This window comes from Callospermophilus lateralis, chromosome 19 (assembly GCF_048772815.1).
Source record: "Callospermophilus lateralis isolate mCalLat2 chromosome 19, mCalLat2.hap1, whole genome shotgun sequence".
NCBI classification, from domain to species: Eukaryota; Metazoa; Chordata; class Mammalia; order Rodentia; family Sciuridae; genus Callospermophilus; species Callospermophilus lateralis.
The window spans coordinates 5308682-5329486 of NC_135323.1; the positions used below are offsets into that span (position 1 = coordinate 5308682).

The following is a 20805-nucleotide window of genomic DNA, read 5'->3' on the forward strand; positions in this document are numbered from 1 at the left end:
CCTGCTGACTCCCATGGCCGACACCATCAGACCCAAAAGGGGTCTGGGGAAACAGATCCCCCCTGGGCTTTAGGTGGGAAGCTGGGACCATGGCAGACAAGTGACTGGCCAATGCCACATAGGAAACTTCTGGCACAGCATCAGGACCAAAGCCAGTGCTCTCCTCAGCACACTGACCAGCTGCTCCCAGGCATGAAGTGCAAGCCCCCAGTGAGAGTCCAGGTTGATCTACAACTCCACAGCACCCTGGGTGGTCCCCAAGCCAGGAGGATGAGCACACACTGGCTCCTACACACAGCCCAGAACAAAGCCTGCCTCACCCTGGGAGGAGAGCCTCACTGCTAGCTCCCAGCACAGGACCGTAGGCCACCTGGCTAGCCTACTCCTAAGGTCCCCAGAGCTCTCTCAGCCTGGACTATGATTCTCTAGAGGGCAGGCTGGTACAGAAAGATTCAGGCACTGGATGGCAGTGGCCACCACAGAAACCTCCAGCTCAGCTGTGACCAGGCTCAGGAATGCAACCCAGGAGGTTCTGAGTCCCTGGTGCAGACCCAGAGCCAGGTCAAGGCCAGGCAAAGTCAGCAGAGCTCCTGTGGATGGACTGGGCTTCAATAACGAGGGACACTCACATTTTACTGCAAACCCAGCACCCTATCTCAAAACAATAAAAAAAAAAAAAAAAAAAAAAAAAAAAAAAGGGCTGGGGATATAGCTTAGTGGTAGAGCACTTATGTGCACAAAGCCCTGGGTGGAAACCCCTGTACCCTCCTACACACACCCCAAAATAACTCCCAAACATAGCTTCTTGGTCTTGACTATATCAGACAAGAAAAGAGGAGGGGAGAGGGGAGCCCTCCTGGGAAGAGAAAACCTGGCTTCTTGGGGGAGGTCTTGTCTTATTTGTTTGGCTTAAGAGACCCTCCTGCCTCAGCCTGGAGAAACTGGAATTACAGGCACACACCACCACACCTCTTTACATTTAAATTTTTTTTTTTTTTTTTTTTTTTTTTTGGGTGCAGCACTGGGGAGGGAACCCAGAGCCTCAAGCATGCTATGCAAGCACTCTGCCACTGAGATGTGCGCACCCTGTGGGCAAGGATTCTTGTCTTCTGCCTCTTACAGAGGCCCCATGAGCACAGAGCTGCAGAGAGCCCCAGCCCAGACAAGGACACTGGGAACTGGACACCTAGGCAGAGGGACACTGGGAACTGGCCTCTTTTACAAAATAGGGAAAAGTGAAGCCACAGCAAGTTCTCTGGGTGCATGGAGAAAGTCTGTCCCAGAAACTACCCCATGTCCTCAGACAGATGATAAACAATGCAGGAAGCCAAATACCATCCAGCCACAAAAGGAACAGAGCACCAAAAGAGCACCGACACCCCCGCCCAGCATGGGGGCCACAGGTCTGAGCACCCCTCCTCCACCACTTCTTTGGGTGACCTGGTCCCAGAGTGGTCCTCAAGCAGAGGGCAGACAGTTGGCATCACTCTGCATGCTGGACATCATCATTTCTTTAAGGATTTGGCTGTGGTGCCCTCACACCTGCTCTGTACCTCGCTGGGTGACCAGCCAAGGGAAGTGCCTGTCTATACTTCAGACTCCACACACACAATGTGAAAACAGGGCCAGCCTTGCACGGACAACACAGGTATCCAAGCAGAGCCCTCACGGTTGCTGTTACCACCACGACCACAGACCACCGACCACAGCACTGCGGCTCACCGCCAGTAGGGAGTCTGTGCTGCAGCCAGGTGCCCAGTTCCCAAAGCCCCCACACCTTCCACTCCAACAAGTGCAAAAGCCCAGGCAAGTGCCTACTCTGCCTCTTCGGGGCATGCCTGCAACACAGCAGGCCTGGCCCTGCAGAAGGTGCTGGTCCCCTCACCCTGCTCTCTCTGCCCCGCAGAAGTCCCTTCGGCAAGCTCATGAGTCCCCTGGCCTGGCCTGGTCACTGCACAAAGTGCCACATCAGACAGAGCCTACAGAGAGCTGCAGTAACTCAGGGTAGTCCCTTGTAGCCACCAGGTCCTTATCAGGCAGGACAGGGAGGCAAGTGGGCAGAATCAGGCTGGGAGTCAGGGGGCCTGGCTTTAAATCTGGTTCCACCTTGACCCCACTGTGAGTCACCATCACCTCTGAGCCTCAGAGTCCTTACCAACAATCAGAGGCATACGACAAGAACAAGTTCCCCAGACTGCAAGGACTGTACCATTACTTTAATACGTTAATTGTCCTTAATATTCTCATCAAAATCAACTATTAAAGAAATGTATGAAAGGGACTTTATATCACCTGTAGACTGGGGACACCAGTGCTGCTGGCCTTTAAAAAATTGGCTCAGCTCCTCACTATCTAGAGCCCAACTCTTCCCATGGAGCACATGACCCTTGCCTTCCTAAATAAACCTCTACTTGTGCCTTTAAAAAAAAAAAAAAAAAAGTATAATCAAAAAGTAAGAGATCCAGATAAATACTGACACACCATAAACACAGACAGGCCACGTCCATGGACGTAGAATCAGCATGGTAAAGATGGCAACTCTCCAACATCAATCTGTACCTTTGATGTGATCCTGTGATCCCTATCAAAATTCAGCAGACTGTCTGTAGAAATTGATAAGCTACCTGCAAAACTTATACGGGAATGCCAGGACCTGAGCACCCCCAGGACAAGTGCGGAGAAGAAAGCTGGAGAATCGGGCTCAGCAAGCCAGGTGACAGCAGGTGCTGCGGTGTGCCAGACCAGGGTTTTCCAGCCTCAGCACTGGGACTGTCCTGTGGCCTCTGCCCACCATGCCAGCAACACAGACACTTGTCCCGAGCTGTGACAAAATGTGTCTCTCCAAGACAATGGTCCAATGCCCTGAGAGGCAAAGCTGTGCCAGAGGAGAAGCAGTGGGATGGACACGTGAGCCAAAAGGACAGAGTGGAGAGCCAGGACAAGCCCTGTCACATCTGTGATAACTGAGTTTTGACAAAGGTGTGAAGGCAGCTTGACAGGAAGAGGATCATCTTCACAAAACACAATAGTGAAGTAACTGAGTCCCACACGTGAAAGATGGCCTTGACCATCCCTCAAACCATGGCTTTTCTCTTTGGCAGTACGGGGATTGAACCCAGGGTCAGTAAAAGCTAGGTTATGACCTTGGGCAAGGCAAATATTTCTTCAATATAACTCTAAAAGCACTATTCATTTCAAAGATGAGAAACTGAAGTTCATCAAAACTAAGAACATTTTCTCAAATGACAAACCAGACTATAGTAAAATATTTGCAAATCATATGATTGGCAAAGGAACTGTATCAGAATACCTAGAAAACTCAATAAGAAGATAATCCAATTTTTAAAAACTAAACAAAAGATTTAAATAGCGCTCTCTCTCTCTCTCTCTCTCTTACACACACACACACACACACACACACACACACAAATAAATACAATGGCCACTAAGCACACAAAAAGATGCTTAACATCACCAGTGACCAGGGAAATGCAAATCACCAGCACAGTGGGGTCTCACTTCCAATCCAAGTTAGCTGAAATCGGAGCGGTGGACAAGCATTGTCAAGGATGGGGACAAACTGGCTGCCTCACACGCTGCTGGTAGGAAAAAATACAAAACAGTGCAGCCACTTATGGAAACGGTTAGGAGGTTCTCAAAAGTTTAAACATATAGCTCCCATATGACCCAACAACTCCATGTTTAGGCCTATAGCTAGGAGAAATGAACACACAACTGCTCATATCAACTGTATGTGAATGTTCAAGCAGCACTGATTCTAATAGCCAAAAAAAGGAAACAAATCAAATGTCCCATTAATCAGTGAACAGACAAACACACCATCACACGCAGAGATATAGATGCATGCTGCAACATGGATGAATCTCAAAAACATTATACTAAGAAGCCAGACACACGGAAAGAAGCCCTTGTGCTACATGATTCTGTTCATGTGAAATGTCCAGGAAATTTTAAAGACAAAGCAGATCAGCCATGGGCTGGAGTGGGAGCAGAAGAGAGAGACTGACCACAAGCAAGTACAAAGAAACACCTGGGAGTCAAGAGATGTCTAAACTGTGGTGGTGGGTGCAGGATTCCATACACCTACAGCTCTGATGCTACATGTCAGTCACTCTCTTAAAATGGATGAGCTGCAAGGTGCACAAACTGTACCTCAATAAAACTGTTAAGAGTGAAACACAATAAAAACAAACCAAATGTTGTTTAATTCAAGCTAAGAGCTATCCCAGAGCATGGTGCAAGTTCCATGAAGGAAGAAAACTGGATGTGGTTAGCAAGGACTTAAAAACACACTAGCACCCAATGATTCTTCTTGACCTCATCAAAACTGACAGACCTGAAAAGACAATTTTCTCAGAACAGTCCACAGGGGCACCCCTCTCCAAACTCTCTACAGTCCCCAATCCACTCTCAGGGCAACAATGAAGTACTGATAAGGTCCCTTCTTTTTTCCAGTGACTCTCCCCAACCTTGTCGGGTTCTCAAGAACCTGGGAAGCAGGTAAACCCCCAGACACAGGACCAGGATCCTGATGTCCCCAAGACAGATGAACAACGTGTGTGTAAGGCACCTAGAAGAATTAGGAACAGAATTAGGAACAGAAAGGGAAAAACCATTAGCGGGACAGGACAGCCTTTGGACTGGGCAACCCCAGAACTCTGCTATTGCTGGCTACAAGGCCCAGGTGGCCCATGGGTTTCATCTGCAGTGCCAGCACCAATCAATCAGTGGCAGCTGGCGGGGTGTTCTGTGATGGCTTCTGAAACCAGTCCAGGCTCAGTGGAAAGGAATGTCATGAATGATTGGCAACATCTGCCACAGTGGAATCAGAAAGTGGTGCTCTAAGTGCCATACATTTGTTGTCTTGTCCAATGGGACATTAACAGTGGTCAGGTCCCAGGTGATGGGATGTGCCACAGTAAACTTTCTGACATCTGTCATGCCACTGCTAAATCTATTAGGGTCTGGGCCAATCACCTAGTTTCCTTTTCAAATGTTAGTTTTACCAACTAACATTTGCTGAAGATTTCTAATGTGCCAGGCAAGACTTCTGAACATGGTACACGTTACCAGCCCATTTTACAGATGAGGAAAAGGATATAGGGGGGTAAGCAGCTTGACCAAGGTCACTCAGCCACAGACAGAAAGAACAAACACACATAGAGTCTTGCAAGTAAAATGCCAGGACTTGCAACCCACACCAGTCCAGGCTGCTCTGCTGCTGTGCCTGGACACAAGCAGGCAGGGAGTTCTCCCTGCAAATAGGCGACAGCAGGTAACCAGCTGACTCCATCCCATAAGGCTACCTGGAGGCTGGACCAATTCCTGTCCCTGTGTTCCCAGAGCCACTGACCCTCACTTTCTTTTAACTAGGGCAAGGCACTTTCTCAAACTTGATAGGACATCTGACTCACGGGGGAATGGGTTTAAAAGGCAGGTTCCTAGGTCTCAGCAGATCTGAAGTGGAGCCTTGGATGTTTAGCAAGATGCCCTACTTGAGGGAGCAGGTGGTCCTGGACCACAGTCAAAGGAAATCTGGCCTGTGGGGGTCCCAAGACACAGAGCCCACATTAGACAGGTTGCTCAGAAGCCAGCATCTGAGGGCCCCACTGGATATCCCATACGGTCGGGATTCTCTCCTTTCCACCGCAAACCACCCCACAGGAGATGGAGAGCCAGGAACTGGAGCTCAAAGTTCAGGGGGGCCACACTCTGGGAACAGGGTTTCTCAGGTCCTGGTCCCACCTCCCGGCGCTGAGTCCTTGGGAAAGTCACTTCCACCTGGTGGCTCAGGTCCCTAAGCCACAAGTCAGGCAGTCCCTGTCCCCTCGCCCCCTGCCATTCCGCAGCTCTCCAGCTCGGCCTACAGCCCTGCCCCTCAGATTCGCCTTCCCGGCCGCGCCAAAGCCGCCATCCACCCGCCAGGAGCGCGGCGCCCGCGTCCGGGTGGGGAGGTCAGCGCCCACCCCCGGCCTTGCACCACGCCTCCAGGACGGCGAGGCCAGCCGCAGGGGGCGAGCCACCAAGAAGGGGGCGCCGCGCGAGGGGCCGGCCCAAGGTCACCAGCCGGGAAGGGCCGCCCGGCGCTCGCGGCGTCCCCTCCCTCCGCGCCCGCCCGGCGCTCACCGGACTTCGGGGGGTAGCGGTAGGCCGAGTTGGCCTGGATGTCGATGTCCTCCACCCCCGCGATGCGGCGGCTCAGAATGGAGCCCATGGTGCGCGGGGCGGCTCGCCGGGCCGCGGCGGCGGTGTCCTGCTCACGCGGACATGGCCCAGACCAGGCCGCACGGACGCGCGTCCACGCCGCCGCCTCGCGCCCGCCCCGCCCGGGACGTGTGACCCCGCGCCTGCGCGCTCGCCGCCGGCCCCGCCCGTCCGCCGGGACGCACCGCCCTCTCCCGCCCGCATGGGTAGAGGCCTCAGGTGCAGGCCCGGGGACCTTGAGCCTCTCTCTTCCCGCATTCTCATCGTCGCCTGGGCACCCCTTGCTTTTCTGCACTGCCCAGGGTTCGTCCCGTCTCTGCCTAGAAAGGGCTGGGGTTAGGGTTAGGGTTAGGGTTAGGGTTAGGGTTAGCCTACCTGGGTGGTTGGTGCTCACTGGGGAAATGCGCACCTGCTCAGGTCTTGGCCAGAATGCAAAGCATTTCTCCAACCTCAACTCCAGAATGAGTACTCTTTTTTTTTTTTTTTTTTTGTAAGCCAGGTTGGACTTGAACTTCTGGGCTCCACTGAGCCTCCTGCCTCAGCCTCCCAAGTAGCTGGGGCTTAAGGGGCATGCTGCTCGCTCAATTTAGAACGACTGCATTGAAGATACGCAGCCCTAAGGAAGGTAGTAGACTTCTCCATTTTACACTGAGGCAGGAAGGAAGAAGAGCTGCATATAATGTGCTGAAAGCAAGTTTCCAAGAATCAGGGTCAAGACTGAAACCTGGCAGTTTGCAAGGATTTTCTTGGCTTTTGACTTCACACGTCTGAAGGAGGCCACGAGAGCTTCATTTTTATTTTTTATTTTTTTTTCTATTTTTCACTTGAGGAACTGGGGTTCCAAGAAATGTTTCCCAAATCAAGCCTGCTGCGCCAAAAGTATAGCTAGGAAGGCTCAGGGCAGGAAAGGTCCCACCTGGTACAACTCACCATAGTGAATTAAACACACATTAAAACGGAGGCACACATCTATAATCCCAGAGGCAAGAGGATCAGGGGTTCAAAGCCAGCCTCAGCAATGGCAAAGCACTAAGCAACTCAGTGAGACCTTGTCTCTAAATAAGATACAAAGTAGGGCTGGGGTTGTGGTTCAGTGGTAGAGCACTTGCCTAGCATGTGCTAGGAGAGTTGGGCTCTCTACCACTGAGCCACAACCCCAGCCCCCTGAAAAAATGTTTTTAAAAATTTAAATATCCTATACCTTCCCAGGGACCAGAATCCACCATCCAATGATCCTTACTATCAGGCGTTTCTTCCAAAGTCAAATTAATGACTAGAAAAGTTCAGGTTTTGGGGGCTGCCTGATTAAGTCTTCCTATTTACAAACAAGATGAACATTTACTGAACACTTAATCTGTGCCAGGCATCATACTGGGGGCTTTATCCATATTAGCTCTTTTAATTCTCTGATGTCGTTCTATTTTCTTTCTTTTGTCTGGTGGCAGTATTGGGGATTAAATCCATGGGTGCTCTAACACTGAGCTACAAACCCAACCTTTTTAAATATATATATATTTCTTTTTTGTATCAGGGATTAAATCCAGGAGTGTTAACCATTGAGCCACATCCCAACCCTTTTTATTTTTATTATTACTTTTTTTTTTCTTCTATTGGGGATTGAACTCAGAAGTACTCAACCACTGAACCACATACCCATCCATTTTTTGTATTTAGAGACAGGGTCTCACTGAATTGCTTAGCTCCTCACTTGTGCTGAGGCTGGCTTTGAACTTGAGATTCCCCTGTCTCAGCCTCCTGGGCCGCTGGGATTACAGGCATGTGCCAGCATGATCAGCATAAATTCTATTTTTATTCCCAATTTACAGAACAGAAACAGGAGGCTTGGAGAAGTGCCCTATTCTGGTTGCACAGTAAGTAAGTGATAAAGCTGGAATTTGCTCTTACCTTGGCACTCTCCTGCTTTCCCAGACAGTAATTCTCCAGTGTGCAGATTTCAAACTTCTTGTCCCTGAAGGATGAGCCTGAAGACATTCCCACCTAGTGTGGTCTTTCTTCCCTTATTTTATTTCCACTGAATCAAATAACACACTTATACAGGCACACACACATATATCAGCTATGCACTTAATTTATTGCCCTACCTGGTTGCAGAAAGGGAGGGAGAGAGTCCCTAACACCCTACTGTTTCCACTGAAAAACAGCTCTAAGAGCACACCACAGTAGGCCTTTCACTGTCTGGATGGCTTTTTTTTTTTTTTTTTTTTTTTTCTTGTATTAGGAATTAAGCACAGGGACACTTCACTGAGCTACATCCCAGCACTTTTTTTCATTTTGAGACAGGGTTGCACTAGTTACCAGGCTGGCCTCAAATTTAGGATCATCTTGAAAGTTCAAGGACAGCCTCAGCAACTTAGCAAGGCCTTCAGCAATTTGGTGAGACAGTCTCAAAATAAAAAATAAAAAGGGCTGGGCAGTACTAAAGAGCCCCTGGTTCAATTCCCAGTATTTAAAAAAAAAAAAAAAAGTGATCTTTGTGCCTCAGCCTCCCAAATCTCTGGGATTACAGGTATGTGCACCAAGCCCGGCCAGCTGGACTTTCTTAAACATTCTCAGAGCTTTGGACTCAAGAAGGCCCCTTCAGCAATATTTTTCCGTGCTTACTCACACCTAGCAGGGAAACGGGTCCTTCCTGATTTGGTCCAAGCTCCACTATCAACATCTTGGGTGATTCATTTATTTATTCAACAAATATTTATCATTGCAGCTACTATATGTCAGGTGATGAACCAGGTGACAGGGATCAAATGTTAGATCATGCTAGACATGGAGTCTGCTAGTAAGGAAAACATACCTCCATTAACTGGCCATGTGAACTTGTGAATGCTGGCAAGGTCCTCAACCTCCTTGGCCCTCAGGTAAGATAAGGGTGGTGCTGCAATGGCTTCTCTCTGCCTCCCCCCATCTCCTGGCCCCAGCGGTCAGGTCCTATCCCAGCCTGCTAAGAAATCCAAAGTTCACCCTCCAGCAGGCTGATCCTGGCTGAAAATAGGGTTGTTTTCTCCTTCTTTGCTACCCCTGGAGAAAAAAAGCTGGCTGAGGTGGAGCATAGTGGCCATTAGGGTGACCTTCACCCTAACCAGCCTCATCAGATCAACCCCTGCAAGGAGGATGCCCTGGGAGAGCTCCTCTGGGCTGGGGAAGCCTGGCCAGGTTACCTGAGTGGTACTAGATGGGGTGGGGGTAGAGTACTTCCTGCTTCCCTGAGCAAGGACCCCAGTGGGCCCTGCCAAGATGGTGTCCATTCTCCTTTGCCAGAAATACACCCTGCTGGTCCACTGGGGGCCCACTCTTCTCTCCTGGTTCTGAATGCCACAGTGTAGGCTAGATTCCAGTCGCAGTTTCCCAATCTACAAAATGGGCTTGAGCTCCCCAGAATGATCTAGATAGAGGCAAAGAGGTGAGTGCCAGAACTCCCATAGCCAAGCCCTGCGCTGAGCCCCACAGCATGAATCCCCTATAACAGAAGTGGGAGAACTCAGAGCTTTACAAAAGAGGAACCAGAAGCCAGAGTAGGCAGCGCCTCAGGACTGACATCCAGCTGTCTGGCTCCCTAACCCACCCACCTTCCACCATACTCTGTTGCAGTCCCCATGGCAACAGTGGTAGTGGGAATCAACACTCAAAGCTGCCTCTTACTGTGTGCCTACCCTGTGCTAAGTGCTTTGCCCACATTAATTCATGAATATGATGTTTCACAGGGCTAAAGGGCAATTCTCAGCAAGAGCAAAAATATCCTGGCACCATCAGGGTTTGCAAAAACCGATGGTCCCTGAGTGATCCCTACATAGCAGAAAAGATGCCAAAACCCCATTTCCTGTGGACAGATAGTTCTGCCAGGACTAAGGTGTTTGTATAGGGAAGGGGGACATTAAGTGTCCTCTCCCTCCCCATGGGCCAAGCTCCTAGCTCCAGCCCTCAGAAGTCTGACTCATTTCCCTCCCCAGCCCTCTGAGCTATCCTGATGCACCAGCCTCACCCACTTCCCTTCCCCTTTCAGGCCCTGTCCACCAGTCCTCCAAGTAGGGCTCCCCAAGAATACTGCAGGCTGGTCTTCCATTTCCCAGAAATCTTCTAATTGGGACTGAACATCTCAGCCACCTTTGGTCCCCATACTGTCACAACCACAGTGTTCCTAATTCTGAACAAGGGATCAGATCAGTGGCCCTTAGCCCACACCCAGGGCCTGTGCTTGCCTCCTTAGGGACTCTCCATACTAGCAGTGATGCTCTTGTCCGCGAGACTTGAACTTTGAACACAGGCTCCCCTCCCCGCTAGCCGTCCGCCTGGTTTGGCTCTCCTGGAGCTCCGGTTCTCAAGGGCCCGGCAAACAGTGGCTCAAGAAAATAAAGTGGGGCCAGGGAGCCCAAGGAACCGAGCCAAGGTCACTCGGAGCGAGGTGACGGAGAAAGACTCGGCCGCAGCCTCTCCCCGCCCGCGACCCTGACAGCCCAGAGCCGGCGCAGCAAGCTCTCCCACCGGCGACCGGAAGCGCCATGTGAGGAGCTGTAAACACAGCCCGCAACGCCCCACCCCCGCTCCTAGCCCCGCCCCACGGTCACGTGACGCGCCCCGCCCGCCCCCGCCGCCGCCTCATTGGGTGGCCAGCTTTGTTTACCTTATATGGCCAGGTCCTAACACCCCACGGCGGCCTATTGGTAGAGGCGAGGCCTCACTCAGCTGACGTCACTCAGGACGGAAAGATGCAAATAAACTTGAGCATTATGGGAATGGAAGTCCCAGGCCACTCCGGAACTGTCTCCGCGTGGTCCTGGCGCCCGTACGTCTTTGCACTGAGGATCAGGTTTTGCGTGGGAAAGCGGATACCGCAGGGATGGGGACCCCGAAGCGACAGGGGACGTCGCCCTCGCCAGCCTCTAATGGGCGCCGTCACTTCCCTAGGTGCTCCTCGAGTGTGGCGAGCCGAAAGCCAGGCTGCGGAGGGCGGTGCGGGAGTGCGCTGCGAACCTCGGAAGGCTTCCTGGAGGCGGCGACTTCAAGCAGAGTCTCGCAGGGCAGACTGGCTAACCGAATGATGTTTGTTGTGTACCAGTTTTCGGGGCCTTGCAGCCTAATACTGTGAATTCTGCCCCTGAGCCCCCCCTAACACGGGCACATGAGCCACAGCGAGGTGCCCGAGCCCCGTGGTGGGCGTCCGCGCCCCCGCACACACCTGGGACCTAGTCCCCCGACCCTGCATCCCGCCCCCAGCGGGGCGCGGGCGTGCGCACCGTAGGCGCTCAGCGTCCACGCGCCCGCCCCGGCCCGGCGGCCCGACCGGCTGCGGGGGCGGCGAGGACTACAGGTCCCAGCATGCCCCGCCGGCCGCCGGCCGCGAGGCGGTGAGTCAGAGCGCACGGTAAATATTTGTATTAGCCGAGCCGGCTCGCTAATGGTGGACGCGTGAGGCGGAGGCGCGAGCGGCGCAGGGAGGCCGGAGCGGGCAGCGCGGCGGCGCCATGTCCGTGAACATGGACGAGCTCAAGCACCAGGTCATGATCAACCAGTTCGTGCTGACGGCGGGCTGCGCGGCCGACCAGGCGAAGCAGCTGCTGCAGGCGGCCCACTGGCAGTTCGAGGTGCGCGGGGCGGCGCGGGCGGACACGTGCCGGAGTGCGCTCGCCAGACTGCGCCGCGGCTTCCCCGAGGGTCCGGCCCCGGCCGGGCCTCGCCGCCGGAGGCCCGGACGGGGACCCCCCTTTGTCCGGGTAACGGCCGGGGGCGGGGCCCGGGCGGGTGACCGGAAGGAGGACGCCCCGGGCCTGGCCGAGCGGGCCGTAGGGCGGAGCCGTCCGGAGCGAGCGAGCGGGCGGCCGGCCGAGGGTCTGTGTGCCCGGTGGGCAGCCTGGCGGCGGGTGCGTACACGTACATGTGCATCTGTGTTTACGCACGCACCGCGCCTCGGCGTCAGCGGGGCTGTCAGCGGGGCACCCAGCGGGGCACCTCGAAGGTTGTGGGCTTGTGGGCGCTGTGCCGGCGCGCGTCCCGTCCGCTGCAGCTGTGTCTGAGCGCCTGTGCCGTGTGCCCACTGTGTACGCTTGCGGCTGGTGGCAGATGGGCCCAGCACGGCGTGCATTGCGGTGTGCTGGAGCCCCACACTATAGCGTGGGGATGTGTATCTGTGTCTCCCATTGCAGAGGTGTGCGGGTGGGCGGTCGCTGCGTGGGGGTCCAGATGCCCTTGGTGCTGGCAAGGGAACTCTACCTGGGCGGCCTCTCCGGGGATGGTGTGTTCCCTGGATCTCGGGCCAGCTAGCTGGAGGACCCCAGTCTGACTCCCAGTCTCCCATTTTCCCGCTAACATGGAGGTTAATAGTGCCCCCCCACCCACAGCTGTTTGTATTGCCAAGAGGCCAGCGGATCTCCCAACTCAACAGCCCCTTGAATCACCCCTTGGTGGCATCTGGGATGAGGCCAGAGAACCTCAGCCATTCTACTAGTGTTTGCCCATCAATGGCCCAAGAACCAGTTTTCCTATGGGAGCCACCTAGGGGAAGGTGCTTGAGCTTCCAGGAAGAACCAAGAACCCTCAGCTTCTTTCAGGTGCAGTGGGGATCAGAATGACCCCACCTTGGGACAGTCTGTCAAGGTAGTGGCCCATCCACCCAGATGAATCCTTTCTCTCTTTACTTGCCTCCTTTCTCTAAGAGACTTCTGGGTCATTGTTCCTGTGCTGGCCTCAGGAGAGGGGAGGCTGCTCTGTGCAGCCTCAGTTTCTAAACCTGTCTCTGAGGGAAACAGTGAGAGTCAGCCTCTAATGCCTGAATGGCCAGATCTGCCCCCTCCTCCCTTTAGTCCCTTGGGGACACTCCACACCTCTCCAACAACCCTAATCAGCCCTGATGTCTCTAGGGCTGGATGTGGCAAAACTTGCAAAACCACATTCATGGCAGTTTGTGGAGTCCCGTGTCTACATGCAGGGCTCCCTCCCTGTCTGAGGTGGGCAGGCAGGTGTCCTGTCGGAACTGGGCCCTGTGTGCCTAGCACCCAGGCTGTATCCCTCAGATAGCATAGGGTGGGCTGAAAATGTAGTTCTGAAGATTGCAGTGTCTGGGGAAGAGGGGCAGGACATCCTGCAGACTAGAGGGGCTGAGGGATAGAAGTCCTGTGCCCTTGGCTCCCTGAGTCTGTTCCACTATCTGTAAAATGGGGGACACTAGGTAAGGAGTCAGTGGGCAGCGAACCTCCAATCTCAAGTCTCTGGCAATCTCAAGTCTCTGGCCAGGAGTGAGCGCTCCTCATAGCTAGCCCATCCCCCTCCATGCCTGCCTCTCACCTGGCTGATGGTATACAACAGGATGAGGCAGTGTTTCTGGGTCACATTCTTGATTCAGGTGCTAATGGGGGCAGAGGCTGCAGGGGGAGGGGAACTCTGTTTAGCTAGGCAGGTGTTTCTCAATGGAGGACTCTCACTGTGGCCTTTGGAAGACAGAGTTGGCTATGGGGAGCAACCTCTGCTGATAGAGGGTCTTGGCACCAGGGGAGGTGCTTAGAGACCAGCTCCCATGCCTGAGCTCCTACATTCTCTGGGTTTGGGAACCCAGAGTAGGGTGTCTCCAGCAGGAAATTCTTAGAATAATTTAAATTTTCTTAAAAAAAAAAAAAAAGAAGAAGAAGAAGAAGAAAACAGCAGCCCCTGAGGGCAAGCCCTGGGAGCAAGGCTGGGTTTCTGGTCTGTTGGGCAGAGGAGGGCCAGGAAGTCAAGCTGGCATTAGGCAGCTTAGGCTGGGTGGCAGTGGCTCCAGGGCCCAGCTTGGGACATAGCAGGGCTCCTAGGACCCCTAACATGCTTGACAGGCCCCCACACCCAGCACAGCAAGAGCAGTGCCTTGGTTTCCCGCAGGATCCTGAGGCAAAACACTTCACACCTCCAGAGGAGCTGAGCTGGTCCCTGTAAGGGTAGCTTCCACCTCCTTTGCCACTGCCCTCCTCATCCAGTCCCAAAGACTGCCTGGAGCCTCAGTCCTGGGCCCAAACCGCACCTCTGCTTTTTGCCAATCAAATGACCCTGAATGGGTCACTTCATCCTCAGTTTCCTTTTCTATAAAATGGTTGATTCCAGTCTCAGTCTCTGGAGTTGCTACGTGCTCCATTTTGATGGACCCATACTCTGAGGGGCCGTGTTTGGTTTGATAACCGTGTGGAGTACCATACCAGGCACCAACAGGTGGCCTGGGAGTGCATTTGTCATGAGAGCTATCTCAGTCCCTTGGTGGGTTCACCTACTGGCCACCTTGAGGACATTTCTTAGGAGGCACAAGTGAGTAAGTGTAAAACATATGCTCCTATCAAGTTCCAGTGATCTTAGGTAGTCATGCTGCAGGAGGAGAACCTGGGTACCAGCTAGTCCAGTCTCTTGTGATACAGATGGAACAGCTGAGGCCCAGATAGGGGCAGGGCCACATGATCAGCCAGAGGTGGAGCTGGGCCAAGAAGCAGATCTCCACCCTCCAGGGTTCAACACCTTCCTCGAGATTCCCTAGTTCCCACATGAGAAAATGGGCTCAGAGAAAAGTAGGGACTTAACCGCCCATAAAGGTGGTGACAGAGCCAGGCTAGGATCTCCTGAATCAGAGACTGGGGACTGCATGGGCTAGTTAGGGTCATGCAGCCTTTCCCCAGGAGACAAGGCAAAGCCCAGCAGCAGTGTCAGGAATGTGTGTGTTGGGGGGTGCTCTGCAAGCAGGAAGCACTTGGCAGGGGTAGACAATGTTGCTAGAGTGTACACTGCTCACCTGACCTGACCTGGGTTCCATGGCACCTTGGGCAGTGGAAGGATTGAGTGGTAACAGGTGCACTGCTGGTCCTTAGCCATTTCAACTGACCCTGTCCTAATAGAAGGTCAGGCCAGGATCATACAAAGCCCCAGAGGACCCTGGGAACAGGAGCAGCCATGAGGCTGGGCAGGGTCCTAGAGGATAAGCATAGCCTTTTCTTCCTGCAGACAGCCCTCAGCGCCTTTTTCCAGGAGACCAACATACCCTACAGCCACCACCATCACCAGATGGTAAGTGTCCCCTGGAGACCCAAAGGTGGCCAGGCTGGGGATTCTCAGTCCTGTGCAGGGAAGGAGGAGGCTGAGCCGGTTGAGTATATGAGGATCCCACCAGGGGCGTACAGTAGAGGAGGGCTGTGCACAGGGCTCTGGGCAGCCTGGGTTCAGTGGGACCTGGGGTACGCCAGCCCTTGGAGGTTGGTGCTACTCACCCTGAAGCCTCCCAGGGATGCCAGGCCAATCAAGGGTGCTAGGCAAGCTTCATGACCCCTGAGCCAGCAGGCACCATGCCTGGTGGTATGGATCTACTGCACAGGCCTGTCCATGGGGTGGGTCAGGTCGGGGTGCTGCACCTGGGAAGGGACACAGGAGCTTCCTGACAGGAGCTGGGCCCTCATGTCTCCCTCTCTTCTTTCTTCCCCAACAGATGTGCACTCCTGCCAACACCCCTGCCACACCCCCCAACTTCCCCGACGCCCTCACCATGTTCTCCCGTCTCAAGGCTTCTGAGAGCTTCCACGGAGGCAGCAGCGGGAGCCCAATGGCCATGACAGCCACCTCGCCCCCACCACACCTCCCCCATGCCGCCCCGGGCAGCTTTGCAGCACCCAGCTGGCCGACTGCAGCCTCACCCCCCGGAGGCCCACAGCACCACCAGCCACAGCCACCCCTGTGGACTCCAGCACCCCCTTCCCCGCCTTCAGACTGGCCACCCCTGGCCCCCCAACAGGCTGCCTCAGAACCCAGGGCCCACCCTGCCATGGAGGCAGAGAGATAAGGGAGGCCCCTCCCCCCTCCCGGAGGCCAGGACCCCGTGGGGCGGGGGAGAGGATGTCTCCGTGGGCCCCCTTGACCCCTTCTCTGTCTGCGCCCCTGTGCCCCAGAGCCCTGGAGGGGGTGACGGGACTCTAGCCAGGCGGGTGTGTGTCGTGCCAGCATGCACAGCTGCACTCATGCGAGTTCACGGAGCACAGGCACACAGCCCCCAGCTCGCATGGACTTGGCTCAAGAGTGGCTTAGGCGCCTCATGGACGGCACCTTGGAGACCAACAAGCCTTCCCATGAGGACTCACCCACCCTTCCCTGACCCAGCCCAGGGGTGCTCCAGGCAGTCACCCAGCGGAGACACGGCCAGCTCCTGACTTGGCGCTCCGCGGGGCTGGCAGGCTTAGGTCCCTACACTTGGGAATGCAGAGCCTTCTCCGCATGTGCGTGTGTAGCTGTGTCTGTATTTATACGTTTGTCACTCTTTAAAAAGCAACCTAGATTACGGGGCAGCTGGACTTTGCATGTTAGAGTGAGCCCCAAGCCCCTTGCCCACCACCCTTCCCCTCAGGGCCTTGCCTCTCACCCCAGCCCCTTGTCAGCCAGCATTGCTCTTTCCTGCAGAGAAAAGGATTATGGGAAGCTCCAGGACTCCTCCCACTATCCCCAGCGCCTGCCTGCTGGGGCTGCCTGCATGCCTCCCCCAGAGCCCAGGGGTACCTGATTCCTATCTCTTTTCCCCATTTTAACAGAAGAGAAGAAAATTCCAAACCACCCCAGGCTTTGTGGTCTTGCCTTGTGCCCTAGGCTTTGCTGCCAGCTTGCTCTGGATAAGAATGCCTAGCAGTGTCCAGGCCACTCCAGTCTCACCCAGCTCCACACTGCTGCCTATCACTGTCTTCGTTCACAACCTGTCCTGGAATCTTCCTACCTACCCACCCAAGGCTTTTCCCATGAAGTTAGTTTTCTGGCTTGTGATTCCAGAATACCACCCCTCTTCCTGCTTAGGACAGATCTCGACCCCCAGTTTTGAGTGAGCAGGACTAATGACTGCTTCCCTCTTCCTGGGCTTCACACAGGACTTTTGTTGGATCCTCTGAGTTGAGCCTCACAGCACAGCTACTAGGGCAGCCCCCTGGCCCAGTCCACCTGGGAAACCTGGGTATGGAGGAGGGAAGGGGAGTCCACTCTGCAGTTTTTCCACTCTGGGATGGAAGAAATTCTCAGTCCCCCACAAGTGGTAGGGAAATGCTTTGCAGAGTTAGTTTGTGTTTTGGATCATCTGCCGTGTGGGTGAGGGCATGGGCCCTTCCCAGGGGCAGACTGCTGGGTGGCTCTAAGGGTCAGCTCTGCACAAGATAGTACACAGTCTAGATTCTGCACAGGGGGATGCTGGTAGCATTTTTTAAAAAGTAACCAATGGCCCCTAGGGGACCAAAGTGGGCCCCAGATTAACAGCATCACCCAGCCCCCAGCTCAGAGCCTCTGGTACCAAAAGCAACACCAAAGTGTCAGATGCCCTGCATATCTTCACTAAATGCTAGAGTTTGGGGTGTCAATCAGAGCCCATGTCTGCCCTTGGGGCCACTGTGGACTGGGCCTGGAGGTCTCAGTCATTTTGAAGGCAGAAGAAACTTGGAAGCTCCTGTAGATCTGGCCTTTCCAACACTGGCACTGTTGACTGGAATTGGACTGCTGTCCCCTGTAGTATGGATGTCCTCTACATCAAGATATCAAGTAGCATCCCAGAAGCCTACCCTAGAAACAGTAGCACCACCAGTTGTGACAATCAAAAATATCTGCTTTCGGAGAAGTCACCCCAGTGGAGGGCTCCTATCTAATCCTGTGGTTTGCATACCTGGCTGCCCTTCTATATCAGAATTTGGGGAGAAGACCCCCAGTGGATACCTGTGATCCATCTGCCTAAACTAATGCCACTCACTTTACTTCAAAAAAGTGAGCTTTATGGTGTGCCAATTATGCCAGCAAAGCTGTTACTAAAAATAAAAGCACTCCTAGAGGATTCTGATGCAGCTGCCCCTCACGTGGTACAGCCACCAGACTCCTGCAGACCAAGAAGGCCCTTGAGTGCTTGTCAGTCACGCTTGAGGCAGCTGCTTCAGAGGAGAGGCTAGACTGACTGACAGTTAAGTGTCCTAGGAGAGGAGGGGTCTTTGGGCAGAGTAGGCTGGAACAGGGCCTGGGAATCTGTTTCCCAATGGATGCCAAAGCTGTGCCGGGTATGCTTTCAGGCCCTGGCCTGAGCATCCTGTAGACAAGGGAGGGGCTGCAAGAGTGGTTCAGGACTATCAGGGTGGCCCACAAAGACACCACATGCCTCACTACTCAAGTGTGACAACATGGGACCTTCTGCAGCTTAATTCAAACCTGAAGCTGAAAAGCAACACAGGCCAGCGATGACACATGTTCAAAAGGAAGATGGCTAAAAAGCTAAGGAGCTGAAGTTTCGGGACAGACCAAATTCTAGGCCTCCCTCAGCTGTGCTTCATAGCAGCACTGGGAGCTTCCTGAACAGCAGGAAAATCACCTTGTTATTTAGAAGGCCAGTGCATCTGAGCTGATCATGCCCTGTTCGCCACTGGGCTGGTGCTCCAAATGACTTAGGACTGTCTCCAAAATTCCACTCTAAAAGTACGCTACTGTGCTGGGTGTGGTGGTGCACACCTCTAATCCCAGCGACTCAGGAAGCTGAGACAGGAGGATCACAAGTTTGAGGGCAGCCTTAGCAACTTAGCAAGACCCATCTCAAAAAATAAAAAGGGCTGGGGATGTAACTCAGTGGTAAAGAGCCTCTGGGTTCAATCCCTGGTACCAAAAAAATTAAGAAATAAATCAAAACCATCGTTGCTATCCATGAGTCTGCTCAAAAACAGTGTGCTTCAGGCACATGTCTTGTGTCTTGATTCCCAGAGAGGAAGGGCAGCACGTGGGAACCAAAGCCTGCACGCGGGTGATGAACAGTGGCTGCGGTCTTTGGGTCTGCTTTGGGCGAGGGCACATCTCGGGCTCACAAACCCTCAGCCCTGCCAGGTGCTGGTGTGGCCTGTGCAGTACCACACACGTCGTAAGGCATTTGCCAACTTTTTAAATTGTGATAAGCCTGCCTTTTGACGTATCCTGGAAAACTGGAATGTATGGCCCAAATTCCCTCAAGGCCAAAGTGGCTGGTATTGACCACATGCTGGGATACAGTCTGGCCCACCTCTGCTGGCCAGCCCCTGTACTGCTTGGAATCTGCTGGACTCAACAGGAGCTTGCTTTTCACCATGAGCAGCTGCAGAAATAAACATCCCTGCTCCATGGGGAGGGCCTGGCAGATGAGCAAGACACTGAGCTGTCTTCTGCTGTGGGCAGGCTCCTCCTCTGACAGCTTCAAAGACAGAAGGGCTTCTTGTGCTGCGAGAGTCCTGGACACCAGGCCACACCTAGGTCTGCTGGGTGTCCCCAGGGTCTCTCCAGTGGCCCCACCAGGGCTGTCTGAGAACACACAGCAGCCAGCCCATAGAACCACACTGTCCCACTGACTGCCGCCCTGCAGGTCTCAGAGGGGCTCTGCCCAGCATCGCTCCCCAGCCAAGGACAGATGAGTCCTTTGACTTGGATCTACCTCCCTGGGTGGGAGGCCGCTGGGCTTGGCCAAGATGGCATCTTCGTGCAAGGCTGTTTGTAACTCCTGCAGTTGGAAAGGGTTTCTCTCTGGGCTGGTAGCCACAACTTATACTTGGGTAATATGTATATTTCAAATGAGCCTTAAAAGAACTCAGCTGTTTGGGGGTAGGTAAGGCCGAGTTCTGGGGAGGACAGTAGTGGCTCTTCTTTTTGCCAAGGCCTTGTCAGTGGCACACCACGTGGTACCGGGCGCCTGTGAGTAAAATCCTGCTCTGCCCTTAGGAGCCATTTCTGAGCTGGGGCCACAGCTTCCCTGGCTGCATTGGAGAAGGATGAGAGCTGAGCCCCCCACTGCCCCTGACAGTACCCATCAGGTGTGGCCTCTTCGGCAAGGGCCAGAGAGTTAGGGCCTCATCCCATGAACCTGGGCCTGTTGAGACCCTTGGTCTGCCCCCATACAGCTGAGGCAGCTCAGAGCATGTGATCACTGGTAATTTGGCAAAGGATGAAGGTTTGTTTCGAGTCTCTGCTGACACTCAGCCTGGGTGGCTGTGGGCAAGGGCGCTGGAAGGCTGAGCCCCGGTGGCAACTGGAGAAGGGACCAGCAAGTCCCACCCATGGAGAGAAGGCAAGACCACTCTCTGCAGAGAGCACCCAGCCAGTCCCCTCATCTATGGTCAGAAAGATGGAAGATTTTATTCTGGGAAGAAGTTGCCAAAATACTCATCTGTGACATGGAGGTGGGGCTGGGGCTGTGCGAACCAATGGCCCCCGAAGTGGCTTGGAGAGGTGAGTCACTGGGGTTCGGCGGAGCTTGGCCTCATTTGAAGACAGTCCTTGGAAAAAGAAACAACCAGTCAGGCCAGGGGTGGTTTCAGGTGAGTAGCTGGTGAGGGGAATGGGGACCAGTAGGAATGGTTAGGCATGCTGAGTCCCCAGACACTGATGGCCTCCCAGACCAGGGGCTCCCCCTCCACACCACTCCCTGGCAGAGCCTGGAGCCCAGCCCTTGGTCCTCCCCAGGACCCTCCCCTCTCCAGCTCACTGCTGGACAGTTCTCCCCGCCAGCCCCCAGGTCCAAGATTCTAGTGAACACTGGGGTGAGGCTGAGATCTCGCCCCAAACCTGTATAGAGTTGTTTTCATGACTGAAATGGAACAGAGCAGTCAGCAG

General features: G+C 54.0%; 2 protein-coding genes across 4 annotated transcripts in view; one reads left to right on the plus strand and one right to left on the minus strand.

Moving 5' to 3' along the window:
* Nucleotides 1-10983, minus strand: part of Mgrn1 (mahogunin ring finger 1) — a 45488-nt gene extending 34505 nt beyond the window's left edge. For 2 of the 3 annotated variants that reach the window (XM_076840612.1, XM_076840611.1), the window contains exon 1: nt 6148-6343. In XM_076840612.1, the coding sequence (XP_076696727.1) occupies nt 6148-6235 (88 nt within the window). In that variant the 5' untranslated portion in view covers nt 6236-6343. Of the gene's footprint in view, nt 1-6147; nt 6344-10861 lie in introns of those variants that run through there. The other variant, XM_076840613.1, reaches the window with a different exon arrangement.
* A 582-nt stretch (nt 10984-11565) lies between these two features.
* Nucleotides 11566-19202, plus strand: Ubald1 (UBA like domain containing 1). The gene is made up of 3 exons (XM_076840006.1): nt 11566-11822; nt 15187-15249; nt 15665-19202. Exons 1-3 carry the CDS (start codon nt 11703-11705, stop codon nt 16013-16015), a joined length of 534 nt encoding a protein of 177 aa, XP_076696121.1. The 5' UTR covers nt 11566-11702; the 3' UTR covers nt 16016-19202.
* The last annotated feature ends 1603 nt before the right edge of the window (nt 19203-20805 follow it).

Bases quoted from the DNA above. Each gene is read 5' to 3' on its own strand.
- Ubald1 (XM_076840006.1), top strand. From the start codon at position 11,703: ATGTCCGTGAACATGGACGAGCTCAAGCACCAGGTCATGATCAACCAG. The intron at 11,823-15,186 runs GTGCGCGGGGCG...TTCTTCCTGCAG, and splicing joins CGGCCCACTGGCAGTTCGAG to ACAGCCCTCAGCGCCTTTTT. The intron at 15,250-15,664 runs GTAAGTGTCCCC...CTTCCCCAACAG, and splicing joins GCCACCACCATCACCAGATG to ATGTGCACTCCTGCCAACAC.